Source organism: Tamandua tetradactyla, chromosome 14, assembly GCF_023851605.1.
Source record: "Tamandua tetradactyla isolate mTamTet1 chromosome 14, mTamTet1.pri, whole genome shotgun sequence".
Classification (NCBI taxonomy): Eukaryota; Metazoa; Chordata; class Mammalia; order Pilosa; family Myrmecophagidae; genus Tamandua; species Tamandua tetradactyla.
In genome coordinates, this window is record NC_135340.1 from 94,699,889 (window position 1) to 94,716,991 (window position 17,103).

Consider the following 17,103-nt stretch of genomic DNA (forward strand, 5'->3'; position numbering starts at 1 on the left):
GACACTTGGCCTCAGACTGGTGCCTCCAGTTCAGACCTCCCAGGCTTTCAAGGTGGTCTTTCCAGGATACAGAACTGCCCTTCCCCACGCCAAGGCCTGCGGTGCCTCCCCAGATCCTGACCACCAGGGTGAAGTTCCTTGGCTGATCCCTCACAGCCTGGCCTCAGTTTCCCTTGCCAAAATCAAACTGCCCCCCAGTCCCACTGCCTTTCAAACCTCTCCCCATCTCAAGCAAGCCCTGTACTTTCTCCAGTTCCGGGATCATGCTACTCACTTTGCCAGGAATACCTGCCCTTTTGCAGGTGATAAATCTCTTGTTCTACCAGACCCTCCTTTTTTTTTTACTTTTAAACATTAAACATTTTTTATTGTGAAATGTAATATATGTAAAACTGATAAATTCCAAAGTACATTTTAACAAGTGGCTATAGAACAATTTCAGAATATGGTGTGGGCTACAGTTCCACAATTTCAGGTATTTCCTTCCAGCTGCTCTAAGATACCGGAGACTAAAAAGAAATATCAATAGAATGATTCAGTAACTGTACTCATTTGTTAAATCCTATCTTCTCTGTTACAACTCCTCCTCCTTCTGATCCTTCTCTTGACCTTCAGGGATATTCAGGCAATGACCATTACAGCTTCTGCACGTTGAAAAGGGGTGTCAGTGTTATGGGGTAAAGGGATACAACTGGCTGATGCCTGGGAGAGACTGCACCTCTGGGTTTCAGGGTTTAGCTGACATAGGAACCATCTGGAGGTTTTAGGTTTCTGAAAAATAAACTCAGAGAGTGAACTTTTCTTGAGTCTCAGATAGAGCCCTGGGTGTTCTTTAGGGTTTACAGGAATTCTGTTGGTTGAGACTGGGCAAACCATGGCAATTAGCAATACCTAGCTGAAGCTTATGTAAGTGTAGCCTCCAGAATAGCCCCTAGCCTCTATTTGAACTCTCTCTGAACACTGAAACCTAATTTGGTTGCACTTCTCTTTCCTCTTTTGGTCAGGACCTTTTGGTCAATCCCACGGTGCCAGGCCAGGCTCATCCTTGGGAGTCATGTCCCACAATGCCAGGGAGACTTACCAAGCCAGGCCCTTCTTAAATGTCACCTCATGGGCAGCTTCTCACACTAACAACCCACCATGGGCGTGTGCCTCCCTCCTGTGTTCTCAGACCCCCACCCGTGCCTCCCGTGCTGTATGTCCCCATTGACCACCCTCCCTGGGTAGGGACTCTTCAGGGGACATATTCTGGCGTGCAGTTTTGCTGCCTCACTGTCCCCAGCATCCCCAGGGTGGAAGCAGCGGCAACTGCATACCCCAGTGGACCCAAATGTTGCATCCTTAGCGTGTCCCTCCTCCTCCAGCCCATGTTACCGTAAATCTTGAAGGCGTAGTTTGCCTTGAGTTCACGGGGAGCCGACTCGCAGAGCACAGAAAACATATCCACAAAGTCGTTGAAGGTGAGGTTCCCCTGCCCATCCTCAGAAAAAGCCTCCACAATCCTTTCTTTAAAGGGATTCTCCTGTAGGAAAGAATTCACAGCAATCACCACGGGAGCAGGTCAACTGGGTGGGCTCTGGCCTGGCTACTCATAGTCTCCGTAACCTCGGCTGAGACCTAAACCCTGCAAGCCTCAGTTTCCCCATTTGTAAATGAGAATAATAGTCGTACCTACTCAACTGGGTTCTTATGAGGTTTAAATGATATGAAGCACTTGAGGCCTGGCACAGGTAAAGCACAGCGAGTCATGTCCTATCACTGAGATGAGTGCTCAAAGCTTGGCAGACCCAACCCCATCTGAGGCAGGAGCAGGATTATTCCCATCACCCAGAGGACACAGAGGCTCCTGCCTCGATGTTCAGGCTCTGACCCCAGATACAGGAGATGACAGCACAGGGCACAGGCAGCCCTCAGCTCAGGCAAGCCAGGCCAGGATCATAGGTGATGGAAGTGGGGTGCAAAGGAGCAGGAGAAGCAGTGGCAGCCACAGAGCTGGCAGAGGGCCAGATGCCAGCCCAGCAACCCCCCCAGCTCGCATGAATTATCCGAGGCCAGATCAGATGTTGCCTTCTGCGGGAGCCACCTTCCTCTGCTCCCAGCACTCAGGGCTCACCTCTCCGGGAGTCCTTCCACCCCAACTGAGCTGGTGCTCGGTCAGCCACCACTCTGTGCCCAGCCCCATGTCACAGCATGAGCCCCACAAAACAAACTACACGGCCCCACTCAGGGGAGTCTCACATCTGCAGTGGTCTTGAACCCCTCTCTTGTCCAGAGCTGAGCTGGGGGTTCCTTGCCTCTCAGGACTGAGGCTCATGTTTGCAGCAGGCCCTGGACCCCAGTGAGTACCCTGCGGTGTTCTGATCTCACCTGCAAGCCACGCACCCCAGGCCTGGGAGAGGCTGTCTGCAAAGACCCAGAGAAACATCCAACTTTGCCCTAAATGCCCAAATGCCTTCTTAACGGCAGACTACACTTTGCATAATAAAAGGAAGGAATTCATGAAATGAAACTTTTTTCTAATACATATGTAGTCTACAGACAAGCAGCATCAATATCACCTGGGAACTTAGGAAAGCAGAATCTCAGCCCCCCACTCCAGACCTACCGCACTGGCATTTTGACAAGACCCACATGTGACTCGTGTGCACATTAAGTTCGAGAAGTGAGGCCACAGATAACCAAGCTGACTGCAGTGGCAGGTCCTGGAAATTTTATCTGAAATAGAAGATACGGGGCCTGCCAAGTGTGCCAGGCTAGAGCCCTTTAACAAAAGAGCAAGCAGGCATGCACAGGCCAGCAGCTGGCCAGGCCACAGGGCGGCACTGAGCCACTGCAGCCTTACCCAGTGCCCACACAGGTAGCTCATTTATAGAGTGCAGAGGAGGAAACTGAGGCACAGAAAGGCTCGGTGAATTGGGGCAGGCGACAGTGTTTCACTAAGGGTGGAGCCGGGGTTCAGCCCAGGCCTGGGTATTTCTGCTGCCCTCTTCCAAGCAGACCCCCTCCTCTGACCCTAGCCCACCTGCCTGGCCTCCTCCAGCAGCCGGCAGCAGGGCCTCCCACATACCCGGAGCTCAGGCATCTGGATGATGAGGCTCATGGGCACGTGGACGATGGGGCTCTTCCTGTAGTCCATAGGGACGAGGTTGGGAGCCAGTTCGTAGAACCGTGCATGCAGCCTGCGAAGGAAGCAGAAAAAGAGCGCTGTAGGGTTGTGACCCTAAACACCACTGGCCCGAGGCTGTCCTGCTTGCACCCTCTACCTCGGGGCTGGTACTCCGCCTTGGCCAGGGGCTGAGCGAGGAACAAGGGGTGAGAGGCAAGGGTGGCCCTTGGGGTTTAGGTGTGGGGTTTGGGGGAAGGCAGGCTCTGCCCAGCCCCTCTGCTGATAAGCAGGTTGTGACACACACACACATGCGCACACATGGACCCACACATTTGCACACACACCCCTTAAGGGGGGGACCTGCAATGAGATCTTTTACTATTTTTGAAAAATCCTTTGGGCTCTCATAAAGGTCTTCTTATGTGCCAGGTGCCGTGAGAAGCACTCACACACTTCACTCGTTCAATCCTCTCACGACCATGGGGACCAACGCATCGTGAACTCAGTTCACAGCTCAGCAAACTAAGGGCCAGAGAAGTGACTTGTCCAAGAGCACACAGCCAGGAAATCCTATGGGCCATGACTGGAACCCAGCTCTGGGCAAATCCGCAGCAGAAACTTAACGGCCCCCTCATCCTCCTCCTCCTGAGGCTCCACCTGAAGCCATGGGCCAGTTCCTGGGCATTCCGAGTCCAGGCCCCTCCCAGCAGCGCTCACATCCTCTAGACACCCCTAGGAATGGGCCACCTGCAACCGTGCTCCAGTGGAGAGCCACCGGGACCAAGGTTGCTCCCTGGGCCTGGCCCTCCCGCCAATGTGCCAGGTCTCCCCACTCCCATCCCATCTTCCTGCCTCTACTTGATAGCCTAGTTCTCAGGAAGCCCCATCCTCCTGGAACCCAAGCCCACCTCACCATGTGGGTGGGACTTCAAAGGTGTGAGCATCCTGACACCATCGCACGTGGAAGCCATCCCACCCCACACACACATTCTTCACTCCTGCTCTGCCTTGCGTCCCTCTGCCCAGGTCCCTTCTTCCAACCCAGAGAAGAGAATCCCTCCCCTCAGTCCCATCCCCAGACAGGTACAAGATGTGTTCAGATGAAACTGCGTCCCTGAACTGATGCTGGATGGGGCATCAACTGGAGGCGGAGGCAGGTAGCCTGCTCAAGGTGGGGCCAGGGCAGCTGGGCATTGGACAAAGGTGTGACCCCCTTATCTCCCATACCTGGTCCTGTCCAGCCGCCTCCAATGCCAGATCAATGCCTCCAAGTGGCCTGACTCAATAACACATCCCCAGGCCCACCCTTGGAGGGCCCTTCAGCACAACTGTGGAGAGCCGCCTCCCGGGTCGGGCCTAGTGGACACGCCGCAGCCTGCTCTAGAGTTCCCCCCACCCATCGAGTGAGCCAAGATGGCGCCCGCATCCTGCCTCCGCGTATGACGTATGCGCCCGCCAACCCTGTCTACCAATCACCCTTGTATACGTGGCGTTAGCCCATTGGGTTTGGATTTTGTATATAAAGGCGTTACCCGGACGGGGAAAGCGAGACGACCCGCAGGGAGCCGTACCTGACGGCCGCATAGAGGTTGCTCCCCCGTGGGGTATTTTAGCCCGCGCGGAACCTGTTACAAAGAATGCAAGCTTAGCTCCAGTAAAGGTCTGTGCTCACAACCGCCGCGTGTTACGGATTCGTGTCTGCCATTCAAGTCGGTTTGTCTGCGTCTGTCTCTCTCTCCTCTGTCCCCTTCGCCGGCCGGGGGCTTGACGCTGAGCGAGAAGTCCCGGACAAGTGGTGGCCTGTACGGGGAACCTTCTTCTGCTGCCTCTCCCCGAGCTGGTGAGAACGTGCTTCTCGGGTTCACGGCGGAACCTCCGCGCCTGATCAACGTGAGAGGGTAAGTGCTTTCTGCTACGTGAGAGTTAAGGGCTGTGGGCGTTCAGGTAGCCCCAGTGAATCGGGAGAGCTCCCCGATTAGTTAAGGTCCAGTGCCGACTGCAAGCATGGGGCAGTCAGGAAGTTCACCTTTGTTAGCTCCCTTAAAGACCCTTTTTGCGGACGGCTCCTGTGAAAGTGAGCCGCCCACTTGTAAGCCGCCAGAGTCAAGCACTAGTTCAGACACCTCTGACTCAGAGTCAGATGGTGATGAGACCGAGGGTGCAGACGCGCCTCCGCTGATCGATTGGGGGAGGCCCCCTGTCTCACCCACGCAGCCTTCCGCCCCGCCAGCGCCTGCTGCAGGGGCACGGCGGCTTCCGGTGAATGGTTTTGGTGATCTCGCCAAAAACCCTCACCACGGGCTCCCTCTGGTGGCCGAATCAGGTAATTACAGTGGCCCTCCTTTGCGAGACCCGGAACCCCCTACAGGCTGGTCTAGGGAGGGGCAGTTACAGCTGTGCCCCCCGCCTGTGTACGCAGGCCCTCAGGGTCCCACGTCATCAAACAATAGAGGGAGGCATTTCTGGAATTGGATTCCTTTTTCAACCTTTAGACCTTTCGGTGTGCTGGGCGGTTACCAACCGCTTAAGCCAGAACCAGCTTCAGAAATGTACCCGGTTATTATCAATCCCCAAGGTAATAATCAGTATGAGTCATATGATTACAAAGTTTTAAGGGAATTGAGGCAAGCTGTCCATCAGTATGGCCCCAATGCTCCTTTTACCTTGAATATGGTTGAAAACCTTTCCGCCCTGAATCACACACCCGCAGATATATATCAGTTGGCCCGTGCTTCTTTGCCACCAGGCCGATACATAGATTGGAAAGCATGGTTTGAGGAATTGGCTGAGGAACAAGCCGCAAAAAACGCAGCGGGGAGACGTGGCGGGTGGAATGCAGATATGCTATTGGGGAAAGGTGCCCATTCCCAGAATCAAACAGAGTTCCCTCAAGAAGTCTATGGACAGATTTTCCGCTGTTTCATAGGCGCCTGGAAAAAGTTGGCAGGCCAGGGAGAGGCTCAAGCTTCACTCAGTAGCATACACCAGGGCCCCACTGAACCATTTGTGGATTTTGTAGCCAGAATGCAAACTGTGGCTGAGAGAATTTTCTCAGACCCAGGAGTAGCAGAGACCGTAGTCAAACAAATGATATTTGAACAATGCAATAAAGAGTGTAAAGCTATCCTGGTACAAAACAAGGGAAAGAGCATGACGGAGTGGGTTCGTCTCTGTAGAGACGCTGGCAGCCCGTTAACTGCTGCAGGTCTAGCTGCCATGCTAGCCAGCTCCCTACAAGTAACTACAAAAAACCCGAGAGCCTTAGGGACAAGGCCTAAAGGATGTTATAGCTGCGGCCAGTCAGGACACTTTAAAAGAGACTGCCCCAATAAAAGCCAGCAACCCACTACTCAGCATTTTAGTGGACCACATGTGGAGACCAAACTATGTGGCCGTTGCCGCAAGGGACCCCACCGCGCAGAGGACTGCAGGTCAGTCTTCGATGCGCAGGGTGCGCGCATTTCTGGCCACCCTAGACAGATTCCAAAAAACGGGCAGAGGGGGTCCGCCCCCTCGACGGACCCCCTTGCTTGCCATACGACGACACAACACCCGTCCACGTTCGTGCATCCCCCGGATCAGCAGGACTGGACCTCTGTGCCACCTCCAGGCTTGTACTGACCCCCTCCATGGGAGTCCAATTGGTGGGGACCTCCTTTAAAGGGCCCTTACCAACAGGTACTGTGGGGCTCCTATTAGGGAGAGCATCCACAGCCTTGAAAGGATTAACAGTTATACCAGGTATTGTAGACTCAGATTTCACAGGTTATGTCCAGATTATGGTACAATCTCAGCAAGGTACTCTGGTCATTGCAGAGGGTGATAAGCTGGCACAGCTCCTGCTCTTGCCCAGCTTACATCCGCTCTTTCCGAGTAAAGCCAGACAAAGAGGAGATAAGGGATTTGGGTCTACTGGAGAAGTTTTTGAGGGCCTCCATATGTCTCTGGAGTCTCGACCCATGTTGACTATTAAGGTACAAGGCAGACCCTTCCTGGGCCTGCTAGATACCGGGGCCGATCGGTCGATTATAAGACAACAAGAATGGCCCTCCGCCTGGCCGACGTGCAAGGCGGAGGACACCATTAGAGGAATAGGCCAGGTCTCAGCACCCATGCTGAGTGCAACTGCCCTTCATTGGGCAGATGAAGAAGGACATCGAGGTAGCTTTCAGCCTTATGTGTTAGCCCTGCCCGTGTCCTTATGGGGAAGAGACATTCTAGCCCAGATAGACGTTACTTTGACCAGTAACTGTTCTCCAACTTCTAAGCATCTGTTAAAAGGAATGGGATATGTCCCTGGCAAAGGCTTAGGAGCCTCATTGCAGGGGCGCACAACACCTATACAGGCTGTCTCCAATTCTGATAAACGAGGCCTGGGTTTTTCCTAGGGGCCACTGAGGGGAGATTCCCATCCACACCTATAAGACTAAGGTGGAAAACCGAAACCCCGGTTTGGGTGCCTCAGTGGCCCTTACCAAAGGAAAAACTCTCAGCGTTACACACTCTTGTGTCAGCACAACTAAAAAAGGGCCACATCATTCCTTCCACATCACCTTGGAACACCCCCGTATTTGTCATAAAAAAGAAATCAGGTAAATGGAGACTGTTACATGACTTAAGGGCTATTAATAACTGCATGGAGCCCTTAGGACCTGTTCAGATTGGGCTGCCCCTCCTCTCAGCTCTACCAAAACATTGGCCTATTGTCATCTTGGATCTCAAGGACTGCTTCTTTTCCATTCCACTTCACCCTGAAGATACCCCAAAATTTGCTTTTACTGTGCCCTCTCTTAACCAAGAGAAGCCCTGTCACCGCTTCGAGTGGACAGTCCTGCCCCAGGGCATGACTAACAGCCCTACCATGTGCCAGTTGTATGTTGCTGCAAAACTGGCCGATACCCGGCAGCACTTCCCCCAAGTAAAAATCCTTCATTATATGGATGACATTTTGCTGACTCATAAAGACACAGATCTCCTTAAGACAGCTCTGTCACATTTAGTCCTTACACTTAGAAAAGCCAACCTAGAAGTAGCCCCTGAAAAAGTCCAGATAGCAGAGATTACCACCTTCCTGGAGGCAAAAATTACACCTACTCATGTATCCCCCCGAAAGGTGTCTCTTAGGCTAGACAACATACATACCCTCAATGACTTGCAAAAACTCATGGGAGATATCAATTGGATTCGCCCGTACCTGAAATTACCTAATGCCAAATTAGCGCCTTTATTTGACTTGCTAAAAGGGGATTCGAACATAACTTCGCCCCGGCACCTCACTCCCGAAGCGAGGCAAGCACTATATCAAGTAGAACAGGCACTCAGTAGCGCTGCTTTAAAAAGAATAAACCCCCATGAGCCCTTTGAGGTCTGCTTACTGCCAACAGAGCTACAGCCCACGGCGGTGCTGTGGCAACAGGGACCATTACTCTGGGTCCACCCCGGAGTTTCTCCCAAGAAGAGTTTAGAGCATTATCCTACGGCGATTGCAGAGTTGGCCTTAGAAGCCATAAAAAGGGCCGTACAACATTTTGGCCAACAACCTAAAAACCTCAGAGTACCTTACTCTTCCCAGCAACTTGAGACACTTACTGGATGTATAGATCAATGGGCCATTCTCCGGTGTACCTTTCTAGGAAGTATTGACAACCAATACCCAAAAGATCCCCTCTTGCAATTCGTTACCCGACACCCAGTAATCTTTCCTAGAGTGACTTCACCCAAGCCACTAGTGAACGCCCTCACCGTGTACACGGACGGTTCCAGCTCCGGTTCAGGAGCATACTGTGTGGAAGGGAGTACTCCCAAAACAGTGTTCTTCCAACCACAGAGACCTCAATGGGTAGAATTACAGGTCATTATTACAGTCCTGAAAGAAATTACCGATCCCCTAAATATTATATCTGATTCGATTTATGTCGTAAATTCTGTAAATATTTTAGAGACGGTGGGCATTATAAAATATTCCTCCTCAGTAAGACCATTCTTTATCAAACTTCAAGAGACAATATGTGCCAGACAACATCCTTTCTACATAACTCACATTAGAGCGCATACAGGCCTGCCTGGCCCCATGGCACAAGGAAATCACATAGTAGATGTAGCCACTCGACAGCCACACATCTTCCCTGCGCTGACACCATATCAGCAAGCCCGAGAATTCCATGACAGATTTCACATCAATGCAGGTACCCTAGCTAGGCGGTTTAATATACCACGTGCGACAGCTAGAGATATAGTCCGAGCGTGCGGAAATTGTGTAGAACAAAGAGCAGTCCCTTCAGTTGGGGTTAACCCTAAAGGTCTCATCCCGGGAGACATTTGGCAAATGGATGTCACCCATCACTCAGAGTATGGTAAAGTTAAATACCTGCATGTGTCAGTGGATACTTGTTCTCAAGTTTTATTTGCCTCTGCCGAATCAGGAGAAAGAGTCCACCAAGTAATTGCACACTGCCTTGCCGCTTGGGCAGCTTGGGGTAAGCCGAAAATATTAAAAACAGACAACAGACCCGCTTACACCAGCAAAGCCTTCCAAAGATTTTGTGCAAATATGGAAGTGCAATTAAAACATGGTATCCCCTACAACCCTCAAGGGCAAGGAATCATTGAAAGAGCACACAGGTCTCTTAAAGACTTGCTCAAAAAACAGAAAGGGGGAATAGGCCACGGCCTGTCCCCGAAGGCTCAACTGTCTGTAGCCTTATTTACATATAATTTTTTAAATGAAAATTCACTAGAAATGACACCTGCTCTTCAGCACACTACTCCGAGTCCTCCACATAGAGGTCTAGTCCGTTAGAAGGATGTCCTGTCAGGACAATGGCAAGGCCCTGACCCAGTGCTCAGCTGGGCCAGAGGCTCTGTTTGTGTTTTTCCCCAGGAACCAGGACGTCAACCTGTGTGGGTTCCGGAAAGACTGGTGAGAACCGTGACGTCGCCCGAGGACGCCAAGGAACTGTTGCCCAGAAAATTGATAAGCCTCCAACCAGAGCCACCAGATCCGGTCTCCAACTCTGCTGATGATGGCGACGAACGACAAGATGACAACAGGAGCGCTAGTCACCCTTCTATCGTATAGAAAGGGGACCAGCTTTAAAACCTCCCTACCTTTACTAACCTCTCCCAACAGGTGGATTCAGACCTTCGAGTGCTTGGGGATATCAAGTTGACCCCCGTTGATTTCGACCTTTCCAAACTGGGCGAGACTGTACAAAGTCTGTGGAACCGAGTCACCTCATGGTTCTCTTGGCCCAATTTGACTACTTGGATCCTCGTGGCAGTGGGACTATTAGTGGGTTTAGTCACTGTTAAATGTTTGTTAGAACGCTTGCTCCAGACACAGCAGCAATTACGTGTCACTACCATGTTGGCTATGTCACTCGCCCCTGATGCTCCTGGCAACGAACCAGCTCCCCCCTCACTGTATGACCCGTCCCGGCCACTCAGGGCGGGGCGCTCGAAAACAGGATCTGCTGCAAAGCCCATGGCCGTGTCCCGGGTGTAAAAGGCGGCACCAGAAGTCATAATTTTTGTCTAAAGGATGATCTCTACGGCGGAGTCACGGTCCTGGCCAGACTAGACTCCGGCCATTGCACAGAGACACCTAATGACGCTCTCGGCTCTGGTTGCCGCTCTCCTGCCCCCCTACATAACCCAGTTGCGAGGCGAAGCACTGCAGGGAGAGTCACGTTGTTTCCAGTTCACGGGCTCTCCGGTCTCTATATGAGGAGGCATTCTGGTTGGTGCCTAGCAAGCCTAGTCCAGACTCCCCAAAGCACCAAAACATGTAGTGGGCCTGAGTGGCCCACGGGAGCTCACTCATCAATGGAGACACTGGGTCAAAATGAATAAAAAAGGGGGAGATGTGGAGAGCCGCTTCCCGGGTCGGGCCTAGTGGACACGCCGCAGCCTGCTCTAGAGTTCCCCCCGCCCATCGAGTGAGCCAAGATGGCGCCCGCATCCTGCCTCCGCGTATGACGTACGCGCCCGCCAACCCTGTCTACCAATCACCCTTGTATACGTGGCGTTAGCCCATTGGGTTTGGATTTTGTATATAAAGGCGTTACCCGGACGGGGAAAGCGAGACGACCCGCAGGGAGCCGTACCTGACGGCCGCATAGAGGTTGCTCCCCCGTGGGGTATTTTAGCCCGCGCGGAACCTGTTACAAAGAATGCAAGCTTAGCTCCAGTAAAGGTCTGTGCTCACAACCGCCGCGTGTTACGGATTCGTGTCTGCCATTCAAGTCGGTTTGTCTGCGTCTGTCTCTCTCTCCTCTGTCCCCTTCGCCGGCCGGGGGCTTGACGCTGAGCGAGAAGTCCCGGACACACAACCATCAGCCGTCCATCAGATCCCACCTGTCCAGCCTCCTGCCGCCTTGTCCTCTGTGGCACAGGGAACAGAGTTCTACCTACTTGCCCAGGTCACACAGATAAATATCAGTCCCAGTTTAGCAAATGCAAACTCCACTGTACGGATCACCTTATTTAATCCCCAAACCACCCTGAGAAGATATCAGTATCTCCATTTTCCAGGTGAGGAAACTGAGGTTCAGGGGACGAGGGCCTGCCCTGGGTTATAGAGCCAACGAGCAGTGGGTTGGGACTTGAACCCAAACCCTCCAAATTCCAAATGCTTGCCTCCTCCCTAAAGGAGAGGACACATGGGGAAAAACACAGTAACAAAATCTGTCCTTTGGTGGCAGGTGGTCAGCAGATACCAGGCAACAGGCTCAAGCTGGAGTTCTCCATAAGACAGCACTCGGAGACCTTCTTTGCCCTTATTTTCTGTGTCGAGGAAAATTTTGCCCTTTTGAACACTGTTTTCAAACAATGGAACCAGGATTTCGATTTCACAATTTATGCATCTGGTTTCAAGACTTCTGGAAGAACCACTGTGGTGACAACTACTACATTCCCCCCATCACCTCAACCTCCGTCGCACGTGTTGGGGTGTCTCTGGGAGCTGATTTACACTTTCAAAATTATTTGAGGTGGTGATAAATCCCAGAAGAATTTGAACAGTGAATAAAAAAGCATTTGCAAAGTCCCCTTCGGGGAATGGTGAGAACGGGGGAAAATTCAACTTCCCCAAGTTGAATTCTTGATACTCTCACAGGCAGTGCAGACAACCAAAGCAATAGGCCAAGCATTCAATCTTGGGGTTTGTTCTTAATGAAACTTAACCCCACAAAGGATAGACTAAGCCTACTTAAAATTAGGCCTAAGAGTCACCCCCAAGAGAACCTCTTTTGTTGCTCAGATGTGGTCTCTCTCTCCAGCCAACACAACAAGCAAACTCACCACCCTCCCCCTGTCTACGTGGGACATGACTCCCAGGGGTGTGGACCTTCCTGGCAACGTGGGACAGAAATCCTAGAATGAGCTGAGACTCAGCATCAAGGGATTGAGAAAACCTTCTCAACCGAAAGGGGGAAGAGAGAAATGAGACAAAATAAAGTGTCAATGACTGAGAGATTCCAAACAGAGTCGAGAGGTTATCCTGAAGGTTATTCTTATGCATTAAATAGGTATCACCTTGTTATTCAAGATGTAATGGAGAGGCTGGAGGGAACTGCCTGAAAATGTAGAGCTGTGTTCCAGCAACCACGTTTCTTGAAGATGAATAATGATATAGCTTTCACAATATGACTGTGTGATTGTGAAAACCTTGTGTCTGATGCTCCTTTTATCTACCTTGTCAACAGACGAGTAGAACATATGGATTAAAAATAAATAATAGGGGGAACAAATGTTAAAATAAATTTAGATGGAAATGCTAGTGATCAATGAAGGCAAGGGGTAAGGGGTATGATAGGTATAATCTTTTTTTTTCTTTCCTGTGTTCGTTTTATTTCTTTTTCTATTGTCTTTTTGTTTCTTTTTCTGAATTAATGCAAATGTTCTAAGAAATGATGAATATGCAACTAGGTGATGATATTGTAAATTACTGATTATGTATGTTGTTTTATTTTGTTTCTTATTTTTTAATTAATAAATAAATTTAAAAAAGAATATATATATAAAAAATGTTTGAAAAAAAAACAAACCTGTCTGAAACCTTGACTGGGTGGAAGGCCATTCCTTTGCCTGAGAAACATCCAAGAGCTGTGAGGCAAACCAGGGTGTCTCTGTTCCATGCTATGAATGTTGAATATTAGATACACAAGCAGGATCCTCCTAAAATCCTGCTGCAGATGGAGGTGAATCAAAGTGGAAATAGAGAGAAGCCAGACAGCCCGATAAGGCACAGGTGAGGGGTGGGGTTTGGGGTCCATTCCTGCACCTCCTTCCTGAAGGTCTAGCTTGGGATTCACCACCATCTATGTTTCCACTGGCGCCAGGTCCAGAGCATTTTCCTGAGAATCCTTTGTTCCTTGTTAGGCAATCAACAGTATTTCTTAATGTACCTATTGAATGTACCGAGCTTTGTACCATAAAAAAACAAATCCATGGAGCAACACAACACAGTGACCCTAAATTAAACCATGGACTTTAATTGATAATACAATTATTAAAATATGGTTTCATCAATTCTAACAGTTGTTCCACACCAGTATAGGGTCTTGGTGATGTGGCGGGGCATGGGAATCCTGTTGAATGTGTACGATTTTTCTGTAAACCCACAGCTTCTTTAATAAAGAACATATATATGTATATAATTATTTGAGGTGGCTGCAGCAGGAGTTTGAAATCAGGGTTAAGTCTCAGCCCTGCCTCCCCATCTCACCAGCTATGAGACTTTGGTAAATGGGTTGACCCAGCTGAGAATAAATTTCCTTGTCAATAAAATGGGATTGTCCTACTTTCTTCACTCTTGCAAAGATTAAATAGGATGAATGCACCAAACCACCTGATGCCCTAAGGGGTAGCTATTAGCCCGGGATCTGTGAGGGCAGGAGCTCCCTGGAAGGGGTGGGCTTGGGAGATGGACTTGGGTGCCCTGGTAGGGTTGAGAAGATTTCTTCTGGGAAGGGAAGGCCAGCATCTGTCCTGGTAGACATATCTGTGGTGACTCTTCACGAAAGTGACCTTGGATTTTTAGGAACATAAATGATTACAACTGACTCAAGGAGAATTTGAAAATCCAAATCACTGTGGGAGAAACTTCAAAAATTGTCAAACAATTGCCTCCCTGTCATCCCTGCCCCCAATCCTACCGTCCCCCCAAAAAGGGGCACTGGAGGTGTGAGGTGCTCTGGACTGTCTCTGGGGCCTCCTGCTCTGGCCTGGGGCTGGGCACAGCAGGGGCTGGCAAAGCACCACTGAACGGAGGGAAGGACCCCCATGCAGACACAAAAACCTTATAATATAATGTTTTGGTAAATCAATCCAACAGTCTTTTTAAAGAGTATGTCGGGACCAACTAGGATTTATTCCAGAGATGCAAGGATGGTTGGATGTTTGGGAATCTGTGACTATAAATCATATTAATAGGTAAAAAAATGTATTAAGTAGATAGATGCAATAAAAGCATTTAAAAGGTGAGCGTGCACAGGCAGTTCAGTGGTAGAACGCTCGCCTTCCGTAAGGGAGACCCAGGTTTGATTCCCAGACCATGCATCCCATAAAAAAAAATTAAACCACCATTTATGAATATAAACAGATGCAGAAAAATGCCTGGAAAGTTATATACCACAATATCCACAATGATTGCCCCAGGAAGGCAGGAGTGGAAAGGGGTGATAAGATACCTGTTATTTTATCCATCTTTTAATTATTTTAATTTTAGAAACAAACCATGCATTATTTTTATCAATTAAAAAAACAAAACTCTTGGTAAAACAAAAGCGAAAGGATACTTTCTTAACAAGATAACCAACTATCTCAAATCAACATTCAACATTACACTTAAAAGGAAAAAAAAAAACTAGAGATATTCCCACTAAAAGGAAAATGCCTACTATCGCTGTTACTATGTAATTGTCCCTAGAAGCATGTAACAGTTAAGTTCATGAATCAACTTGGCCAGGTTATGGTGTCCAGTTTATCTGGTCAAGGAAGCACTGGCCTGATTGTCACTGTGAGGATATTTCATCAGCACATTGGCTGCATCTACAATTAACTGAAGAGACTGCCTTCCACCATGAGAGAAGTCACATCCAGTCAGTCGACAGCCTTAAAAGGAGAAGTGAAGATTTCAGCAGTTAGAAGAGAGAATTTCCATCTCTACTTCAGCCAGCAGCTTCCCCTAGGGAATTTACTGAAAACCTTCATCAGAAGTCCTAGCTTGCACCCTAAAGAGTTTGGACTTGCTGGTCCCCACGGTCAGGTGAGATCATTCTTATAAAAATCTCATAATATATATATTTCCTGTCATTTCTACTTTTCTATTTCCCTAGAGGACCCTGACTAAATATAAAGTGCTAATCAATATAATTAGTGAGGAAAATAAAATAGCACATTTAAATATTGGAAAGCACAAGACAAGTAATCCTTATTTGCACTTAATGAAAAATATTGGAAAGGACAAGTAATCATTATTTACACTTATGTGAAAAAAAACTAGACATATTCCCATTAAAAACAGAATGCCTACTATCACTATTATTATATAATTTTCTGGAAAACCAAAAGTGATTAGTTTGAAAACAGTTTGACTTAGAAAGAGTTCAGTAATTTTTCTGCACAATTGTTGTTCTAAAGCTCAGCATTAGCCTATTCAAAAACATGAAGGAAACAGGTCTAATTCACAATACAAAAATTAAGGGTAAAATAAATCTGAAAACTGTATGAAAAAAATCATGAAGATTTACCAAGGAATATGGGCTATTAAAGTAGAAAGAAATGCAAGGAAAAATTTGATGCTGAATATTCTCTTCATTTTCCTACAAAATCAATATAATCCTAATAAAAATCCACAAAGAGAATTGGATTTGGGAACTTCCAATATGATTCAAAAGTTTCTTTGTTGGGGACAGGATATATGGGAACGCTGTACTTTTTTCATTATTTTTCTGTAAACCTATAACTGCTCTAATTTTTTAAAAATTTGTTTGGAAGAATAAATACGGAAGAGTGTGGGAAAAAAAGAACAATTGGGGAAGCATTTACCCTATCAGATGTTGTGCTGGTTTGAAAAGATGTATGAACACTAGAAAAGCCATGTTTTGATCAAAATCCCATTTCGTAATGGCAGAATAATCCCTATTCAATACTGTATGTTTGAATCTGTAATTAGATCATCTCCCTGGAGATGTAACCCAATCAGGAGTGGTTGTCAAGCTGGATTAGGGGAGATGTGTCTCTACCCATTTGGTTAGTTTCTGAAGTCCTATAAAAGAGGAAACATTTTGGAGAATGAGAGATTCAGAGAGAGCAGAGAAGGACAACATAGCCATGAGAAGCAGAGTGCACCAGCCAGTGACCTTTGGAGATGAAGAAGGAACATGCCTTCCGGCGAGCTTCATGAAACAGGAAGCCAGGAGAGGAAGTTAGCAGATGACGCCTTGCTCACCATGCGCCCTTCCAGATGAGAGAGAAACCCTGACCATGTTCACCATGTGCCTTCTCACTGGAGAGAGAAACTCTGAACTTTATCGGCCTTCTTGAACCAAGGAATCCTTCCCTGGATGCCTTTGATTGGACACTTCTATAATTGTAATTGGGACATTTTCTCAGTCTTAGAACTGTAAAATGGTAACGATTAAATTCCCCTTTTTAAAAGCCATTCCGTTTCTGGTATATTGCATTCTGCCAGCTAGCAAACTAGATCAGATGTTAAAACAATTCAAAGCTACAATAAAACAGTAGGAAACAGACACTAGCTTAGACAAGGCAGTCTAGTAGAAGAGGCTGGTCCAAATATAAATGAGAATTAGTCCATGAAAAAGAGCATTCGAAATTAGTGGGGAAAGGATGGATTACTTTGAAAATTGCAAACTGGTGGCCCACATTCATGCATGGCTATCACACAGCATTTAAAAAAATATTTTTATTGAGAAATATCCATACATGCATAGTCAACCATATCATACAATCAGTAGCTCACAATTTCATCA

At 48.3% G+C, this 17,103-nt stretch overlaps 1 protein-coding gene across 2 annotated transcripts in view; it reads right to left on the reverse strand.

The window, feature by feature from the left end:
* Positions 1–17,103, reverse strand: part of CIB2 (calcium and integrin binding family member 2) — a 33,377-nt gene that overhangs the window by 3,534 nt on the left and 12,740 nt on the right. For both annotated transcript variants that reach the window (XM_077128563.1, XM_077128564.1), the window contains 2 exons: positions 3,068–3,179; positions 1,375–1,522 (listed from right to left, as the gene is read on the reverse strand). In XM_077128563.1, the coding sequence (XP_076984678.1) occupies positions 1,375–1,522; positions 3,068–3,179 (260 nt within the window). The remainder of the gene's footprint in view (positions 1–1,374; positions 1,523–3,067; positions 3,180–17,103) is intronic.